The 21,066-nt window shown below is 40.8% G+C and overlaps 1 protein-coding gene across 3 annotated transcripts in view; it reads right to left on the reverse strand.

Annotated features, from left to right (window-relative positions):
- The window catches only part of tulp4a (TUB like protein 4a), a 28,237-nt gene that overhangs the window by 6,616 nt on the left and 555 nt on the right, over nucleotides 1–21,066 (reverse strand). Inside the window, exons 2-11 of one of the 3 annotated variants that reach the window (XM_034527461.1) lie at nucleotides 9,325–9,453; nucleotides 8,109–8,270; nucleotides 7,386–7,566; nucleotides 3,987–4,094; nucleotides 3,644–3,810; nucleotides 3,069–3,293; nucleotides 2,620–2,854; nucleotides 1,162–1,306; nucleotides 411–555; nucleotides 50–143 (exon numbers count right to left, since the gene is read on the reverse strand). In XM_034527461.1, coding sequence (XP_034383352.1) covers nucleotides 50–143; nucleotides 411–555; nucleotides 1,162–1,306; nucleotides 2,620–2,854; nucleotides 3,069–3,293; nucleotides 3,644–3,810; nucleotides 3,987–4,094; nucleotides 7,386–7,566; nucleotides 8,109–8,270; nucleotides 9,325–9,453 — 1,591 coding nt within the window. Of the gene's footprint in view, nucleotides 1–49; nucleotides 144–410; nucleotides 583–1,161; nucleotides 1,307–2,619; nucleotides 2,855–3,068; nucleotides 3,294–3,643; nucleotides 3,811–3,986; nucleotides 4,095–7,385; nucleotides 7,587–8,108; nucleotides 8,271–9,324; nucleotides 9,454–21,066 lie in introns of those variants that run through there. The other 2 variants (XM_034527460.1, XM_034527462.1) reach the window with 2 other exon arrangements.

The following is a 21,066-nucleotide window of genomic DNA, read 5'->3' on the forward strand; positions in this document are numbered from 1 at the left end:
ATTTATTAATTCATGCTAAATGCTAATGGAGAAGTTGTTGATTGGTTACCTGCACCAAGATTAGTTGGCAAGAATGTGGAGAGTCCCACAATCTTGAACTTTGTTCCCCAAATATTGGATGTGACCTGAGCAAGGTAATTTTGCTGCAAGACAGGAACAAAGATAAAATCATAGTATTTTCTATGGAAACATTCAAAACAATCTAGAGAATATATATATTTCTAATAGTGACATGTGTGATCTTATCAAACAAAACACTGCCCCCATGCCTGGACACATAAACAACTTGGTCAAGCTGATCGCCCCTCAGAGGCTTCCCAACCAACCGATGCTGCCAAGTGTGTTTGATGTTATTATTATTATTAAGCACCATAGATCCAGGAGAAAATATTAAATAATATAAGCATTACCTGAGTGATATCATCTAGAGGAAATTCCCTCCGTGTTAGACTGGGTGACCCAATTGAGGGTTTCCGTATAGGTAACCGTGGTGACCTGGCTATCTCTTGTGTAGCGCGGGAGAGCTTGGGCGATTTTCTGGGATCAATGTTGATCCTGTTGGTAAAGGGACAAACTAAGTCTCTACAGAGAAGGTAGCAAATACAAAAAGAAGGTTTAGGCATGCAGTGAACCAATAAACAAGTGTAGAACATTCCATTACACATTTATAATATGGGTTAATAATATAGGAATATATGAAGTTTAAGAGTAAAAACATTGCTGCGAAGCCACACTGACTCACTTAATTCAGAAGTAAATTCTGGTATTGTAATGTATTTGGCAGAATTATTAAATCAAAGTGAACACACCTAACCCTTTTTAAAGGTTCATGGTTGTGTTTTCCTGCTGTTGGAAGATAGAGCGACAGCAATCTAAGACATCTGCATGCATCCTTTGGTTCTGTTGCCACAGAAGCATCCAAACAAACACTGAATAACTGGGTATCATGTGGGAAATTAAATGTTTTCAAAGAATTTAAATAAAAATACTACAATAGTTTCTTAATTCAAACTAAATAAATATGTAAAGCAAACAGACTTGATTTCTAATATTATTGTGTGGAGCGAACTAAATAACCTTGGCTGCTATGTTTCATATAAATAAAAGGCAATATAGTTTAAAGATGGCATGCTACTGTACACAGGTCAGGTGTCTGGTTACCTTGGCAGTTTGGGGGATTTGCTACCCCTGGATATCTTTGGAGATTTCTTGCCAACCCAGTCGTCACTCAGCTCAATGTCACTGGAGTCTGAGCAGTTACAGCTGTCAATCATGGCAGATATCAGATTGTTGCCGTACATCTCATCTGAGGAGAGAAAACAAGACGGCGGATGGAAAGATGGAGTCAGTTGTGAGAAAATAGATTGTAAATGTGTAGGACGCAAGATAAAGTTTACCCGTGGCATCATCTGTTTTCTCATTTACAACGTTACAGCTAAAATCATACTTTGAATCTGGCTAAAATGTTCATAATATTGCCGTTTCAAACTGTACTATCCCATGGACTAAAGACGGGAGTACAAATATGAGATGCTCTGCAAATCAAATTGACTTATATTAATATTACAATATAGTTGGCATTGCAGGAAATCTATTTTAACAACTTAGAAGCAGGCACCTTCATATTGATTAATGTTCAACCATTTCTGCAGATAAACATCGAGACCCATTCAGCCCAAACCCTATTTGCAGCAGTCTCAATTCTTCTCTTTTTCCTTATTCATAGAGTCTGAACCGCCACTGCTCCAGTTTAGGTCAAGCTCATTTATTTGATGGGCATAAAGTTTGAATGGGCAGGAACCATTTCATGGCTGGCTTCATTTATCACTGTGTGGGCAGGGTGCGGGTTGATTTATGAGAAGTCCAGGGGCCATCAGAGCTCCCATTAAGCAGCTTTTAATTAACATGGGCCCAGTCTGCCCTATGTGACTAAAGCACACTCTCTGAGTGCCAACTCAAGAAACTCAAATAACTGGAAAAGTACTGGAGCAGGAAAACGTGTCCGTGAGGAATAGATTGAGCAATTCTGTTTGAATCGTTACAAACAGTAAAACATATACTGTGTGAATGATTTAAACACATACTCATGATTGGAATTTTTTTTTTTTTTTTAAACAAAAAAGAAAATTGGTACTTGAACATATTCTAAATTCAAGTCAGTTTTACAGAGGGTCGTATTAAGTTAAATCAAACAAATACATGAGTAACACATTCTAAAATACTTAATCGTTACGCAAGTTCAACTATTCAAATGGTAAGAAATGATAAATAGAAAAACGTATTGGAATATAATCGACTGTTATCTCTGCTAAGTCAAAACATATGTATGCATGATTCACACTTCCCCTTTTGTGTCTTTTATTTGGGGAGGTAACCTCTTTAAAAGCATGTGCCACCGATCCTGAATATGTGTTGGAATATTTTTAGAATAATATTCATTGTATTTAAAGAAAGAAATCGACCTGCCCTGTAAGCTGATGGTAAAAAAACAAATGCTACATTTGTGAAAATGTGCATTTGAATGACACTTTCAAAGATTTTAATTCCAGGGCCCCCCAATGTTTTCTGAACCCCGTTGAGAAAAGATAGTTTAAATAGTACACAATAAGCAAGTTTTACCTGTTTTCCCATCTGTCTTGGGGTCCATAATGACAAACTCTGGACGCAGTTTACTTATTCGACGGCCTTTGAGGATAGGCACCAGACCTCCTAGGTACTCTAGGTAAAGCGTGTAGCAGGGTCCCCCCACCTCAGGGTTGTCTTCCGTACGCTTCATGGTACAGTGCAGGCGCTCGTTTCCAGCTGTTGGATAGCTCACAAAATCTCGCATGTTGTTGGGATCAGGGATGGGGGGCTGAAAGAGAAAACATGGGTTTGTAGTTTAGTTCATGCTAGCACAACACTTTGAGTTGAAGTGTACTGCTATACAAGTGTGTTATGCTTAGCTACACTTTGCCTGGGTTTATTTGGAGAGTAATCCAATCTCAGAAAGCTATGAAAGCAAGGCTGTACATAAAGTAAACTTGATTTTTTGTTTATCGATGGAGCACTCTCCTGTTCTTTCTTACCTTGATGGTAGGGACAAAAGCAGTTGTGACGTAAGAACAGAGGCGGGAAGGCATGGTGAGCTTGGCGACATCTTTCTCCTCCTTCACTGCTGTGGCGATGCCCTGCTGGCAGAGCAGCTGCAGGTTGGCAACGCGGTGCTCCACTCGCACCACGTAGAGCGCCGAGCCGCACGCCAAGAACAGACGAGAGTCCCGGTGACCCCAACACAGCGTGGTGATAGGGCGCTGCAGGGCGATGGAGGAGATGCATTGCAGAGCGGGGAAGATTGTTTTGCCACATTTATTAGATTCTGCACTACATTCTTCCATCTTTTTAATGTCCAGCATGAAATATGGGTTGACGTTAAGGTTTCTGACTGTTATGGTTCTGATTTATGCCTTTACTTTATGTTAGTCTATTATTTTGCTACTTACTTTACAAAAGAGCCTAATGTAAGTATTTTTTTGTCGAGCCTTCTTGGGTCTTCAAATTCATATCGAGTCTCATCGCTGGAGGAAGGGCAATACAATACATACAATCCTACGGTGATTCAGACTACTCGTTAGCCAGGTTTGACCCTGTTAAAGTTGATCACCTGTGCTGGTGTGTCCAGTGTGTAGATGTGTTCACCCCGAACGTTGTAGAACTTAACAAGTGCACTCCGGGTGGTGGGAGGACAGGAGGGCTCGGCGGAGAGGAAGATCCTCTCCATCCCCGCCACTGCTAGGAGGTCCCCCTGCGAGCACCACTGAACCACCACATCTACAGCACAAGACACAGGAGTAAAAGTAACCATAATGTCATGCACATTTACATTAGACAAAAAGATGGAAAACATCTTTGAGACATAATTTGTAAATATGTAAAAGAGTGAGAGAGGAACTGAAACAAAAGAAAGAGACCGTTGCTGGAACACACACACACACACACACACACACCTTTCAAACCAGTGCGGATGAGGGTGGGAGAGAGGTCGTCATAGTTGTTCATCAGGCTGATGTCTCCAGAAGTGAAGCTGACTGTCAGCAGAGGTTTCTGGCTGTGCACTGGGAAGAGACACAAGGACAACACAAACACTGTAAACAGGCAAAGTGAGAGCAACAAAACGAGGTGTGTGTGACAGTTTAAAGTACACGGTATACTCTGTAAATAAAGAAAAATAAAGCGTGGATGTTTTCACATCTAAGTATAGTCAATCAATGTATATCAAGGGAGGACTGGTGTTAAAATGATACACACCTGTGCACTGAATAAAATGCAATAATTACTTCTACGTCAACATTTTCTGGGGGTTTAACTTTATTTGGCAAAACATAGAAAGTAAGTTGCATTACTTATTCCAACCACAATCTCACCTGACATAAAATAAGGGAAGTGCTGAAATGATGAGTCAATGAATCAATTACTTTATCTTTTTTCAAGCAAAATAGCCAAACATGGCCCAGTTTCATCTACTCAATCGTGAGGATTTGCTGATTTTCTTTGTCTTACGCAGTATGCAATAAACTGAATATCTCTTTTTGGAGTGCTGGTTTGACAACAAAAAAATAAAGCAATTTGATAGCATCACCTTAGGATTTAGAAAATTGTGATGTGGCTTTTCCCCGACATTGTATATGGGACAAGATGATTAATATGCATTTCAAGATTAGGTCATAGATATTGTCTGTGTCAGTGTGCTTTTTGTCTACTGTAGAGGTAGATGGGAGCTGTTATAGGAGAGGCAAGGACAGTTACATTTCCTTAGCAGCTGCGATACATTTTGTGTATGTTTCTACTGTGTCCTATTCATGAGAAAACACTATTTCACCAACACTCTCCGCACATCTCACAGCTGCTGTATTTATAACGGCAAACAAGTGGCAGGTTGCCCATACGTTTTCCAATAAAACATCCTCGAGTCTGTCCTCTGACATACTCCAGCAATGACCCAAATACCAACACAAATTAGATATCCACCTCGGACTTTCAGCCTAATACAGGTACTACTTCTCATTAGTAATCAGTTCACAATGTGTTTACACATTAAATGAGATCTATGATGCTGCTCTAAATGCAGTGTGTTGTGCTGTGCAGTGCAGTGCTAATGGGTCATCATCATGGAGGCGGTCTAGTGTCTCAGTCAGGTTGTCGACTTGAGAGATAATTTCTATCGGGGCCAATCAATTACTATTGACTGGGTAAATTAGTGAGTTAGAGCATAATCAGTGTTCCAGCTAAGGCAAGCACATTTCAGATTTACCACGTGGCCTGCGGTAAAGTGAAGGACAAAAATTGCACAGCAGGAGGAAGACAGACTCTCACCAATACAGCCATAGCAACTGGGACTAATTAGGCTCAAGAGAAGAACAAAAAAAGAAAAGAGGGAAAAAGACAAAACAGGAACCAATAAGAAGGAGGCAGTGAGAGCAGCAAGACAGTGGGGAAAGCCACAAATATTTGAATAATGGCAATCATAGGGAGGAGGAAGTGGGATGTCAGTGTTTTGCAAAGTTATATTTAAATGTTTTACTCCCGTCTTCTTCTCGCTCTCCTCTTTCGAACAGGCCCTGCTAATGATCGCATGCAGTCAACTGTGTCAACGCAGCACACAAATACAAGGGCTATATCCTCGACATTGCAGGTATAATTATTATAGGGCAGTCCTGGGGGATTAGAAGTTAAAGGTGGCACCACTGCAAATACAGTAAGCACAGATTTACACATTAATTGCACAACTGTACAAACAGCTTGTGTTGTTATTCCACATTTCAAAGAGATGCTAATTGCATTTTCATTGAAGATGATGCATTTCCTTTTCCAGGCTTCCTCGGTATCGGCTGCGATTGTCCACTTGACTGGAAGTGTGTCGTACAAGAAGAGTCTAGTAATGCACACATTTACACTGACAGCTGCTCCTGCTATGACAGAATTATAAGGCGTCTTCATGGAAAACACACTTTAACATTTGTTGCACTTGGTGGATTTGTGTAATTTGTAACGGCAGCGACGTTACGCCGACGTGGTGCTGCTGTATCGTTATCAGCATAGTGAGCCGTGTTTTGTAAAAGTGTATGAAGGACTTAAATAAAATACTATTATTTCATAAATAACTTTTTTTTTTAAATGCTTCGAAAAAAAAAGAGGAGATCAAACATTGTGAAAGTTATATCCTTATAAAAAAATATTACTGGGGCCACTGCAGAAACTTGCAAATGAACATTTAATTCCCAGGGACTCACATTATAGACACCACTGTCTATATATCCCTAAAACCATTTGGCACAGTGACCATACACAGTGCAGGATTTGTGTAATGTGTGCACATTAGGATGGTACTACCTCCTTGTATGACAACAGCTACTGCGGCATTAAGAGAAAACAGGCGGTCGAATGGCAACGTCAGCTTAATCTTAATCCTCCTCCAGCTCTTGCCCTCCATCTTTAAAACGCCCCCCTAACCACCTTCCATTTGGTCACACTCCTTTGTTTTAATGCGTCTCTCCCTCCTCGTCTTCACCATTGGCAGAGAGGTGGAAAATCGCTGAATAGGCACCTTCCCATTTCTGAAGCTTCATTAAATGGCTCTCATCGCCTGTATTATTATTATCATCAGCATCACAAATGACTTATCCTTCTAAAGACGTCAAAATATAAGCTTCAATTCATAGTATACTCCAAACAAAATGATAGATCAAAATGAAAGATAAAACAACATGTGCAAAAATGTGCAACATGCATCATTTAATTCACCAAAGTGAATAACAACCTGTCATTTAACCAGTAGTTTAAATTTGAGGACTTATTTTTATTTGTCTTAATTAGATGTCTGACTGCTTGTAGCCATATTGACATTATATTGATATTATTAAATGAACAAACCCGAGGTTTTAGCAAGTTTACAAGTATTTGGTGCCTTATTCAAGAACAGAGTATACAACCCTGCCTTCTCAAGAAAGTCAAACATCATATGTCACACATAACAAAGACAGTCAAAAGTGCAGTGTGTTCAGATGCAAGCCAAGCAGCTAAACATATTTTGTGATCTGATCCATTGCCATTCATGATCATTTTTTATCATGGAGCAGTAAAAGATGGAGGTCAAATATGGGAGGAGTTAGAAGCTAACAGATGGTTCCACATCTGCTTTCTTCTGCAACGAGGTAATGCGTATGAAACAGCTGAACTACTGACAGCCACAACTCCTCACCAGCTAAACCCGTTTCTCTCACATTCTTCATTAGATTATACACTTGCATAATGTCTATGCCGGATGTGTTTCAGTGGCATTTCTTTTTTTGTGTGCCTGAAGAAGCCACAAAGAGCCATCTACTCATATCAAACCTCGAGCAGCTTACCTTGCGGAGGGGAGTAGTCATCAGAGTCCGTGTCGCTCTCACTGCTGTCCTCCACCAGGAAACTGGGATAGTTCCAGGACATGCTGACGATGCCATCCGACTCATGCAGCAGAATGTGGGCCAGCATGCGCCCATGGCAGTCCATCACTATCACCTGTCCATCTGCAGTACCAAACAACACCTAGAGAGAAATAGTCAAGGCTTATGAGGGAGAAGAAGAAAGTGAAAAACAACAGACATTTAACTTAGACATTTAAAAAAAAGAGGGAAAGGAAGGCAAACATAAAAATAGATACAGAGATGACAGATAGAGAGCAAAGAAAGACAAAATAAATGCATATCACAAGGAAAATTACTTGTCGTAAATGGGATGAAGGCGATGAACAAAGGCAGAGACGCATATAGAGACAGAAAGTTTGATGATGTCCAACCTGAGCTGACAACTTAACAAAAAACATAGCCTCACAAAACATTCAAGACACTTTGCTGTCACTCAAGGATGATCTCCCTCAGGGCCAGTCTCTGCTTTCTGAGTGACAAGTCCACACACTAAAAGTGGAAAATGACAACCTGAAACTTCTACGTCTATTAGCAGTCAAAGGCTGGTATAGTTTGCTAGGCGGAAACATTGCACCCATCACAATACTGTGGGGCGTGTGTGTGTGTGTGTGTGTGTGTGTGTGTGTGTGTGTGTGTGTGTGTGTGTGTGTGTGTGTGTGTTACCTGCTGGTCATCGGGGGTCCAGATACCACACGTAATCTGACTTTCCAGGTTGATCTCGGAGGACCAATGTCTCTGCCCGCTGACTGATCCCACCAGTACAAATCCATCACGGTAGGAGATCAGAGCCTGGGTGCCATCATGGGACCAGGTGAAGTCACTCACCTACAGAGCACCAGACACATCAGTTAAGAATTAAATGGTGAGATGCTGGCTTGATTATCAAACAGCTCGTAGTTATGACAAATCCACCCTTTTCTAAACCTAAACCCCTGATGTCATTTGAACAGTAATTGTGTAATTAAGTGAACTAATTACTTAATTTACTTTTTTTGATAATCAATTAATTTGATCAGAAATGTTTAATTCAACATTCTCCAATTTTAAATAGGATTTACTGATTTTTTGTCTCTTATTTGTGAATACATTGATTATCTTTGGGTTTGGAGTGTTGATCAGATTGAGGATGTCTTTGTGGGCTCTGAAGAATTATAATGGGCATTTCTTCCCCACAAACTATTCATTAGATGCTGCCCAAAAGTGAACACTGTAAAATGTAATGAGATATCTATTCAGCCAGTGAGAAACGGATTAATTCACAGTGTTGACGTGTTTTAGGAGCCCTCACGATCTAATGATGGCAACTGTGAGGATTTAGAACACTTGAGATGTTAAGCGGCATCAAGGACCCATGAGCAAGGCATTTATACTTGTCGCTAGTTTCTTCCCAGTGCTGTCAGAATACCACATAAATGTAAATTAAAATACATGCCCTCCTGTAGACTGTTGATACTGAAAGGGTCTCGCTCAACTGAAATAATTACTCTGTTAATGTCAGTATAAATTAATATAGAATACTTTTTTATTTTATTTTTAATCTTAACCACCAAAGGAAAAGAGCCATTCCATAGAGAACAAGACACAACACATCTAGTTATTCTATATAACGTGAACATCGAGATCATATTTTTAAGTCGCCGTTGGCCGGCTTGCTATTTTTCTGCCAGTATGAACATACGCAGGGTTTATTCAAACAGTTGAGTTATTTTAGAGAACATTTTAAAATATCGAGTTATATATCGTTCATAGCAGCAAGGCCTAAAGATATCGATATATTATTTATAAGCCACTTCGCCCAGCCCTAATTCAGTGTCAAAGTAAAAATTAACTTTTTAATTATTGATTTACTTCCATGTCCTTTGTGTGTAATGTATGTTACCTGTGCTCCACGGTCATTGACCAGCTCCACGGACCAGCGGCCTTCATACTGGATCCAAACAAAGATCCCTCCATCTGTATCGCAGGTAGCCAGTTTCTGGAAGGGCTCATTCCATCGCACCAAGACCACCTCAAAGACACAAGGGAAGAAAAGGGACCAAAACAATAATTAGGGAGACTGTCCTGTGTCCTTATGGTGGCCAATGTATGTGACCCTGTTAGTGTTCTCTAATAAGATAAGTATTGTCAAAGATATGCAAATTAATTACTTCAAGATTGGGTTTTGTGTAGTATGGAAGGCAAACCATTTAGCAGTCGCCTTCCTTTGACACAGCGTTGCCCCCTTCACTACAATAGATGGTGGAAGTTGATCAACAGTGTCTAGTCAGAGTGCCCTTGATCAAACTCTGAACTCTTGCTTGCACACATCAGGGTGTCTGCTGAAACTCCTTTGAATCCAGAAAGTAAAAAAAACAGTTCCCACATTTCAAATGAGCTCAATTTAGCGTTGAACCTGATATAAATATATTGCAAAGTGGGTCAACCTCATTTTGAAAAGGGGCTGCTAATATCCTGAATATTACAAACAATGAGATTAAATTGTCTCGTCTGTCACACCACACTAATAACTTGCATTTCTGAGTGTTCCTCCTTGTTTTGGACTCAATACTTTGTGGATGCATTGGATTGCTGATGTTGTGTATCTTTCAAGCAATAACTCATTTGATAGAAAAGCATTTAGTTTAAAGAGCTCTACGAGATGCAAAAAAAGTGCACCGATGCATGAATGTCCCTCCAGACAATACTATATTGTATTGTGGGCATACAAAGAACTGTATAGCCTCCAACACCAGTGACACACAGATACTTGGATTTCTGTATTTGCCCAGAGGTCCATGGATAGACATAGATGGTAATTTGCCTCAGGAATGAGTTGCAGAGGAAGAGTGTTTTGATCTGGTAGAGAACAGTATAAATCTAACGGTCCATAATGTCTTTCTTTGTCAGCGTCATCCATCTCGAAGGCCCCCCATTACAACCTCCATGCAGCCCCATCTCCCTGTGTGTCTATCTGCCTGGTCTTCAACAGCGTGACTCAGCCTATTCCCAGCAGAATAATCCGAAACAGGGAGCAGCTCTGCTCTTGCTGAGTGAAGCACGTGGGCTGTACACGCTCAAGCACACAACACAGGGAAGGTTTTACTGGGGCTTACGCTCTGAGTGCAAGTCCAACAGATCACTGGCTGAGAGTTAGATAAGCCAGCCAGTCTTGCTCTTTTCCCCAACAACACAACAACAACAATTTCATAACTGATATTGTCGTGGCGCGAAAAGGGGACACCACCAGCGCACGGACAGACAAGACAGTGCAGCTCAGTACACCAGAGGTACAGTGCACCAGTTATTCAGCCCATCAGGGAGACGTGAGAAATACAAACAAATCTACTATGTTGTAATCTATTCCCATGCATGCTGATCAGCGTAATCTCAGTATGGCTGTACCAAATGTCTAAACCTGAGGTTTTCAATTAAACTTTGAATGGCTGGTGTGGCACGCCGGAATCAAGTTAACAATGATGATAATGATGATGATAATAATAATAATAATAATAATAATAATAATAATAATATTAACGCGTTGCACTTTTCAAAACAACCCTTCTTAATTCTCGTCTCACACCCATAGACTGTTTAGATATGGACATAGTCTGAGACATCACCCAAATGTTTCTGAAGAGCAGAAGTTCAAAAGCTCCGGCCGTCGCCATCTTGTCAGGGACGATAGCCTAAATCCAAAAATGTAAAAAGAGGTGGATGTCAGTGGAGCTAAAGCGGCAGCAGAGCAGACAGCTAGCAAGCTTTGAGTGACGGCACCCACCTGTCACTCAAAGCTGCCACGACAGCTTTAATCAGCCTAACTATAGATTAAAGTAGTGAGTTATATAGAAACGTCATCTCCCATACAGTTGTCATGGAGAAAATTTGCTATCGAGACCAAACACGTTTTTTTTTATTTCTTTTTTTTTTAACTACAGTAGAAGCATTTTTATTTTGCTCTTAGGGTGGTGATTTTAACATGTGCATCTATGGAAATTGAATCGCTGTTAGAGGCAGCCTCAAGTATTTATTTGAAGTTTTTGGGGTACTTTGCTTCGCTGTGCACATGCAGGCACGGCTTAGTCGCAATATGCATCAGCATGCTTAGTTTTTACCCTCAATTTAATTTATCTAAACTAGTGCAGTTGGCCGTTTCTTTATTAAATCAAAAAGGTTAGGCTGTGTCAAAATATCTATTACATATGTGGACTGTATATCAAAAAAGCTATCCAAACAACACAAATTAGCAAAAGAAAAAAAGGCTAGAGAGAAGTCAAATGGGACAATTTACCCCCAACAATAATAGATGAGGGAAATGTGTGGAGCCCAGGCCCTTTCTGGAAATGTGTTTCTCCAATTCTTGGGCATGTGCCAGAGTATTAACATATGCCACAACACCTGCCTTGCCCATGAGACTCCAATGTCGGGAAAACAGGAGACAAATTGTCCGACGCCAAGTTCAATAATTACCAGTATATTGTGGAAGAAATCCCAGGTAGCTTTCGCCCCGGTTTTAGATAGTAAGCAATTTATTGTTGCACATGAGTAGTGCTCCAATAACTAGAGTTGAAACACAAAATATTTGAACATTTTCAAGTAGAAGATGTTTCTATGCAATTACAGCAACAATGCTAAAGTAAGTCTAGTTACCAAATCACATTTATTCTGCAGGGTTTCTGAACTCCCCTATCAGCCACTGCCTTGTGTATTGTTAAATGTCCAACGTGATAATGGAGAGGGTTATCCGAGGTGACTTTAAAGTGATCCGTCTCACACAAACATGTTTATACGAATACACCATGTACAGCCCTCCAGCGTAATGAGCGAACAGTAGGATACATCATGCTCCTGGCCCTGCTCCCTCAGCAATAAGGTGTCCTGTGAGTCAGATATACTGTGTTTTCACTCCCAATCCCAGTGGTATAAATCCTAATGTTGCATCTGTTGGTGTCTCAGCTGGCAAACTGCAGGAAAGAGGACACAATGAGACATGGCTTGTTGCAGGTCTGCATCTGTGCCATTCTGACTGAGTAGACTATAATCACGGACCATTAAGAAACGGCCTGCCATCCATCATTCAGCCACAGCAGTCACCCGATACAGCCTAGTGCTCAGTGGGCACACAGCTGACAAGCTTCAGCAGTAGTATAGTCAAAGATAACTAATTTCCACGCTCAAGGATCTCATTGGGGAAATACAAATCAGTGTTGTTACTCCACTCGTGCACTGTCTGCCCCCTCTGGTGAGCAAAACGGATTTTCCGGATGGTATTATACAACCTAATACAGTTCTGGCCAGTGTATACATGAGGTTTTAGATTAGTTGGGAGCTCCAGTTTGCATAATTTTAACATCAATCATTACACGGTGCATGAACTAACAAAGAAGGGCAAAAATACAAACAAGACAACTTTAGCATAAGGTTTACATGCTGTGTCTTGCATGTGTGCACACATCTCTGCATCCTCATGGAGGTGAGAATAATCTGTGTTTGTGCATAGGCGTGTGTACGTGCGTGTGTCTGTGTGTGTGTGCAAATTTAGCTCAGCGTGGAGATTAGTGTGAGCTGGTCAGGCATCCCGCGAGGGGGACAGCTGAGCCCCTCGCTGTGACGCAGCGATCTGGGAGATCAGACGTCACATGGAGACAGACAGGATAAGAGTGAGAAGTCACAGGACAGCAAGGGGCCAGAGGGCTCACGAGAAGGCAAGAGAGGCACACATACAAACACAGAGAGAGACTGGATCTTCATCTTCACCGATTATCATGTGCTGCATGGTCAAAGACAAGTACAGACAAAAATGAACCGCTATGCAGCAGTTGATTAATGCCCGTGTCCTCAAGGCTCATTAAAAGTACCTAAGAATTAAATATAACCCAATTTGCCATTTCAAGAATGCAGCATGACTGAAAAAGCCTCGAGCCTAGAGATTCACCAACTGATTGGCCAGAATCAGACAATTTACAGCTTGAGCGGCCAAGACTAAATTTACACGATGGTTCACGTCACATGCACAGCGGCAAAGCTAGTAACCAATTAGAATCTCAGCCACACACACTGTTGCCAATATACCGACTTTTTCATTAGAATTGTGGTATTTTCAAAAAACGCAACTCATTTTGCAACTTACTTAGAAAAGCTATTAATATATTCAAATGTATTATATAGTGTAAAATCATTCCCATGCATGCTGTTCAGAGTATTCACAGTGATTAGATGTGCCTTCATTTATAGTTCTTAGAAAGAAAGTAGTAATCACCAAGTTTGAAAATTGCACTCCGCTAAAGCCACATGCTTCAAGCCAGGCAAACAAGTACCTAGTAAGAGAAGAGGAGACTACATGTCTACGATCCCTTTAATGCTGCCCTTTGGCCAGGGCAGGGCCATTGACAACTTCTCCTTGGGAAGCTGGCAGTGTCTTCACTCCTGCAGTGCCTTGTTGTTGTCGTCACTGCAGCCCTGGCCTCATGCTGGGACTTGGAGACTGGGAGCTGAGCTGACCCTAGCAACTTAACTGAGAAGACTAAATCAAATCAAGGGACAGCTTTGGGTTACATTGGAGTCAGCAGAAGTGAGGGGACACTGTGACAGTGCAGTGTCACAGGGCTGCAGTCGTGAGCATTTGGGTCCATGGCAACACTTGTCCCTGGCACGAAGGAGTTTTGCTTTTATTTCTTGCAAGAAGCTTCCAAATGAGTAGGCTGGACTGGTGGAAAAGGACCACAATGTTTCAAAAGTAGAGCTTGAGATCATGTCGTCACATTTATTTATCTAAATGACACTGCATACTGTTAGAATAACTACAAACGCAGTACACATGCACTAAATCAAGGGTTTATGAACTGAATATGCACGAAGATATGTCACGGTTACACCTATTATAAAGAACGTGGTTTAGTTCATTATCCCACATTGGAAATGTGGATTGCAATAACAGATGGATCAAAACAGACGTATTCATAATTAAAACAGAATACAAAAACATTAACATTTCATACCAGTTTCTTCTTCTTTTTTTTTTTTTAAACACTTGGTTCCATGCTTGGCGAATTAGTGAAGAATTACTGGTCAAGACCACCTGGGTGACAATACAATGAGATGCAGTGCAAGCAAGCAGGAAGGAGAGACTCTTCCCTTTCTCTCCATCATCTCCTCTGATTCTGGGTATGACATGATATTAAATCAGACGCAAAACTCAATTAAAGAAGCGCTGCGTTGTGCCGATACAAAAGCAAGGAAGCCAGAATGGGCAAAGTCAGCCCGGAGTGATTTGCAACGTGAAGGAAAGGGCGAAGGGACGGGACCCTTGGTGGAGGTTGAATCGGAAATGTTTACGAGTAGAGCAGGCATGTGATACGTTATAAAACCTTAATCAATACCGATATCCGATAATAGCATTGACATTGGTTATCACGGAGTGTAAATGATGCAAAGCCTAAGAGAAGTAGCATCATAACTCTGGCTGTTGGCAATGTGGACATACTGACCCATCAGTGCAGTTACCTGCTCAAGAATCTTGTAATTCATTATTTTATGTTTGCAGAACATTTGATTATATTTTCTCCCTCCTGTACATGGCTCATACGGTACTACCTCTAGAATGACACTGATATGCTCTTTACTGCATGTCCCTGCACACATAGTAGTTGCTTCATAAAGATGTAACTGATACTAAATGGATGTCTTTATACCAAATATGCAATATGTTTTCCCAGGCTGCTTCCTACTTTTGATTCAATAGGACAGTGAGAGTTAGAATCGTGACATGCTTAAACAAATCTGAGCATCACAAGACATAACTTTTCTACAGTGTACTACGTTGTATTTAATATTTTTTTCATTCCTTAGATACATTTCTGGACTGTATAAATTTGTGCAAAATGTCAAAGCAACGCGTTGAGCTGAATCAAACTTACAAGAGGAGAAACCTAGCTAAATATACTGAACCTCTCTGAAACAAACACAGCAAACAAAGTCGCATACAAAATATACATAAGAAAAGCAGTCTGGTGCTTATATTTTCTATTTTTTGTCTTCACAGCTGTTTAGACTGAAACTAGTAGCTTTAAACTTGCAAATAGCACAACTCTAAAAAAAAGTGAACCCAAGTGTGTAGATGTGTCCGTCTGATCCTGACGACAAACATCGCTCATAGCAATAAGAACCTGCACTGTACAGGCCGCGCTCTCTTGGAAAGTTCACCTGGATCTGAGGAAGCAGCCAAGTCTGGGTGTTATGCAACATGTTCTCTCCAAGGATGGATTAGCACACTAAAGCCATTTTCACTAAGCACATTTGGTGAGACCATTTTAATGCGGTGAATGGGTTGTGTACTCTGCAATCCCGAGCACGGCTTCTAATGTCAAGAGGCCAGACAAAGAGAGAGCAGACAAAGAGAGAGCAGACAAAGAGAGAGCAGAATGAAGTGCTCTAAAAGGCTAAAAGGAAGACATCTAAAAAAGGTGGGATAGTGACCAGCACAGGGGAGGAGATCACGAGAGAGGAAAGAGGATTGAGGGCTGTGGAAGAACTAATTAGGCAGTGTCACATGTGGTGATGAGGGGAGTGAAACTGAGGAAAGCTCTGACGCAGAAATGCAGCACGGCCCAATAAAAGTGATGACTTTCCTCTGCTGGTACAGCAGGAAAAATGATGCTGCATTATTCCTGTCATGCAATCTATTATTATGGTCAGCATAAAGTCTGAACAGACAAGTTAGTTGCACTGCACCACAAAAGTCATCCAGTATCCTCGTCCTCCTCCCTGCCCATAAATAAAACAACTGTGCATGTCCTCGATCAGTGCTGGTTCTTGAACAGGCCATCTAAACTGACTTATGTATGATGTTTCGTCAGGGAAACAACTTTTAATGTATGAAAAACCTCACACAGCACAAGTGAGTCAGAGATTGAAACAGAGTGGTGGGGTTCATCTAAGAATAAATAATTCCCCCAGATCTATGATGATCAGCAGCCTTAGAAGAGTGCACAGACCCCATGAAGTATGAAATTCAAACATTTTCGGAGAACAACAACCCAAAGAAGCTGCACTGGGAGTAGAACCACCGTGGCGATGGGGTAAACATAAGCTGGGCCCTTGGGTGATCCATCTCTTAGGCCTTCGACAATTAGTCACTTTCAGCCTTTGCAAAGAGCCTGGACCTGGCCTCAAAGGGTAAACCAACAGGTGGGACTCCTTTGGGCAATAATCCACCACTAAGACTCATGGGAATGGTAGCGAGGTGTGTGTGAATGCCTGTTTCAACAGTTTCAGTAGACACACAAAGTTCACTGCACTGTATCGTCCAACTGTGACTACGTACTGTATAAAGAACTCCTAATTCAGAGTGCAGTGCTGTTGTTGTCCCATATGCCTCCAATGATGCCGCAGCAAAAGGCTTTTAATCTTCAAAATAAACACCAATAAATTAAGACGTTATACTGAAAATTGAAATACTAACTTAAAAAAGAAAGAAAGAAAAACCATGCAACCACCTGACTACAGTATACTCAACCTACAATGGAACCGTATTGTAAAAGTGTATATTTTCACTAGAAGAAAAATGTACTTCCCTCAAATATTAAAGCATATATGATTGCACCGTAGGATAAACGGCACAGCTAGCAGTTGATGGGATGCTGACAGACAATTTGCCCAAACTCTGTGTTGCGGTCAACATTTCCTTGTCAAGATGCTGACAGTCCTTGTCAAGCCTGTCTGGGATGTTCAGCTCTTGTGGAGAATGAATGGACTCCGAGTGACTATCTGCTCAGTCTGTTCAGCGTCTGGGAGCACTATAATGGGAAAAAAAGCACTGGATTGTCAAAGGAGGCGTTGATCTATTCTGATGCACGTCCCAGAGGAATAACACTGCAGCATCAGAAGTATAGTCACTTAGAGAGACGTGAAACTTTCATCTATTTTCAATTTGATTTGTAATGCAACGGACACCCCTGCTGCTAAAAAAAAAAAAAAAAAAAGAAAAAAGGTCAGAAGCTCAGTTTAGAAAATGATATACAAATAGTATCAGGACATTTGAGGATACATTTTCTTTCAATACAACTTTTATGTGTCTGGTTGATTTATTTTTTGTCTAAAAATAACTTACTTAAATAAATGTTATTTTTTGTTGTAATACATAGAATTGTACAGCTATAATGTGCAAAAGCTCTTCCAGGAAAAAAAATCATCAATCCAATCAACCCAATGAGCAATCACAGAAAATCAGTTTAGAACAGAAACCAAAAGTACTTGTGGTAAATATCTCATTCTTAACTTGTTTCCCAACAACCACGGGTTTGGGCTAATCACTGATACGCTTCTTCCTGTTCCACAATCTTTGCAAAATGAATATTGGTAGGTTGTAGATTTGTTGGTCAAAACGCAGTTTGAAGTCTCTACATTGAGACATGCAATGGGCATTTGAGAGACTTAGGATTTGTCACTAAAGCAAACAAAATTATTCAGCAGGTTAGTAAATGAAAATAATCGGTTGCAGCCTCAGATAAGAACAATATGTCAGACACATTTTGTTATGGCATTAAACAAGCACATAACATAAACCACACTTAACAGATAACAAAAGGAAATTGAATAGGGCTACACTATGATAATAAAGTAATATCATTAATGTTTGACATGGAATATAATGGAAAGTCTTAAACCCTTCTCTGCACTTCCATTCAAGCAGTTACCCAGCCATAACTTTATAGAGACTGTGTCTGTCCCACGGCCACAAAAAGGAACATGGCACCACACACACACACACACACTGCTCCATTTGAAGCGGTTACCTTGTCATTATCTCTCTCCCCCTGGCTAAAGGGAACTATACACAGAGAATGACATTCAGAGATATGTTCCAGGCCTTGGACCTGCAAAACCTTTCCATTATCTGAAGATCATGAGAGTCTTAGGAATAGGCGCTACAACAGGATAATAGCTGAGTTGCACCAACACAAGAAGCTTTTATCTTCTAGTGCAAACTGGGTGGACCCAAGAGTAAATCAAGCCCTTTATCCTGGGAGGCAGTGTAACACTCTCCAGGAATACAGTCCTCTACCCGACTGCCCTTTTCTTCACAGATGTCTGACGGCTTAAGATCCGCCCTGTACTTTACTACATTGCCTGTATTGGGCCGAGTCCAAAAGACACATCCATTCAGACACTTACTTCCATTAATATGATCACAGGACACTCTGATCTATACATAAATAGGAATAATGGCCAAACTTAAGGATGCTGCCATGAGGATTGATCTTGGCAGAGTTCATGTAGCATTTTTGTGTGTGCAGTCATACATAACATGAGCTAATTTACGTGAAAGGACACTCATCACCGCCGACGACAAGTGTTCAATGACAGTGCCGACGTTTAAAGGACAGGACTGTCAGAGGACAACTGCTGAGTGCAACACTTTTTGAGAAGAGGAATGGTTACCCAAATGTATTGACACAGCATTTTTTAAAACATTGTAAAAAATAACTAATGTTGGTTTGAGGAGAGATTTTGCCTGTTCTAAAAGCCATTTTAAAACCCAGACAAGACCGGAGACCGACCAACCAACCAACCACACACACACACACACACACACACACACACACACACACACACACACACACACACACACACACACACACACACACACACACACACACACACACACACACACACACACACACACACACACACACACACACACACACACACACACACACACACACACACACACACACACACACACACACACACACACACACACACACACACACACACACACACACACACACACACACACACACACACACACACACACACACACACACACACACACACACACACACACACACACACACACACACACACACACACACACACACACACACACACACACACACACACACACACACACACACACACACACACACACACACACACACACACACACAGGATTGATAATCCATGATGTTGGACTGTACACTGCAAACAGCATTCTCTCCTCTCCTCATCAGACCTTGGATATAAAATGATGTGGGTGAGTGAACAGATCTGTCATAGCTTGACAAAATTCATTAGGCAGTGTGATTTCCATCACTGTCAGGAACACAAAATTATGCATTGGGTGGACGAGTGATGGATTTTGCATTTCCCAAGGCATTTATTTATTGCTTCATATCAAATATAGAGTGGAATTGGAGAGGACATTACTACTTTCATTACGGGTGCTGGTCTGAGGGCAGTTTTTTTCCCCAGTTGCATATGTGTTTAATGTGAAAAGCAATTTGATAGATGAATACAATTACACAAATAGTTATCCAAACATCATTATAGTAGAGTTAGAAACACAAAGCTATTACAATGCAAAATAATGGAAACAATGTTTTTTTTTTTGTTTTTTTTTTAAACACGCAATGTGTAGACCAGTGTGAGCGTTAATGCATGTCATAATTAATTTATATCAGCCAAAATAAGTGCATAAAATCTATTTAAAATATGTAAAAGTGGGTAGATTTGAGTTGTGTAGGTTTAACCTCCTCCACACTGTATGCACCAAAATAATAAAAAGGAAATTTCAGTACTTGGACCACATTCAAGTGGGCAGAATTAAATGACATTTCTGCTGCGCTTCAGTCACTCTCTGTAGGGATTCATCCACTCTTCCCCTCAGCTGCCTCATAGAATGCTGACACAGCACCTTGCTCCATCTGACCAACGGCTACACTCACTGAGAGAAAACGCAACCTGTTTGCAATCTACTTGTGCCAGCGCTGCCATACTGAAGGGAATATTCATATACATGGTGGGCAATAAACTTTGACATTACTCATCTGATCTTTCCAATGATAGAGCAAATGGCCTCAGTGCACTAGTTCACCATGATGATATAAGAGCAATGCCAGAGGGTGGAGCACTGAAATGTTTTGACTTTGAGCAGCAGGGAGATCTAATGCAGGGGTGTCACACCATGAGCCAGCAAGAGTATACAGGTCTTACTTCAAAAACACTACAAAGATTAGTGTCACCATACAGAGTGTATGGTGACACTATCTAGTTTGTGGTTAAGATTGTGAAATCAACTGCTATAGAAAGACTAGAAGTTCTAACTGTGCCATGGCAAAGGTAGGGACACCCTTTAACTAAAGCAAACCATATTTGTGCTAGACAAGATGCTTGTTGACAAACACCGGCCCTAAATAAGTACAAAGACTAGCAGCTTCAAGGACATTGGTCTGCACCTGACCCCGCAGCTTGGAAAAGGAAAAAGTGAAAGGAAATCTTCTACAGTTCTGCTCTTTAAATCACATGTGTGTGTGCCCAGAGTGCCACTAGTAACAGTCTGCACCCATTTGCATTCCCCTGCATCCCAGATGTATGGGACTGAGGGGGTTTAAGCGGACTGCTTGAAGTGAGATCAATAATCTCTTGTCTTATGGATAAATGTAGAGAGCCTTGAGTTGTATTTATTTGCAATTTAGAGTTTGAATTAGAGGATGGGTAGATGGGTTAAGTAACTAATCAGAAATGCCCCATCGCTGTATTATTAAGATAGTATGTACTTTGCTATATGTATAATAGAATAAATGTATTATATTTTCTTGAATCGAATTTCTAAAATAATGTTTGACAGTCAGGCATAGAAGACTAC

Source organism: Cyclopterus lumpus, chromosome 24 (genome assembly GCF_009769545.1).
Source record: "Cyclopterus lumpus isolate fCycLum1 chromosome 24, fCycLum1.pri, whole genome shotgun sequence".
NCBI lineage: Eukaryota > Metazoa > Chordata > Actinopteri > Perciformes > Cyclopteridae > Cyclopterus > Cyclopterus lumpus.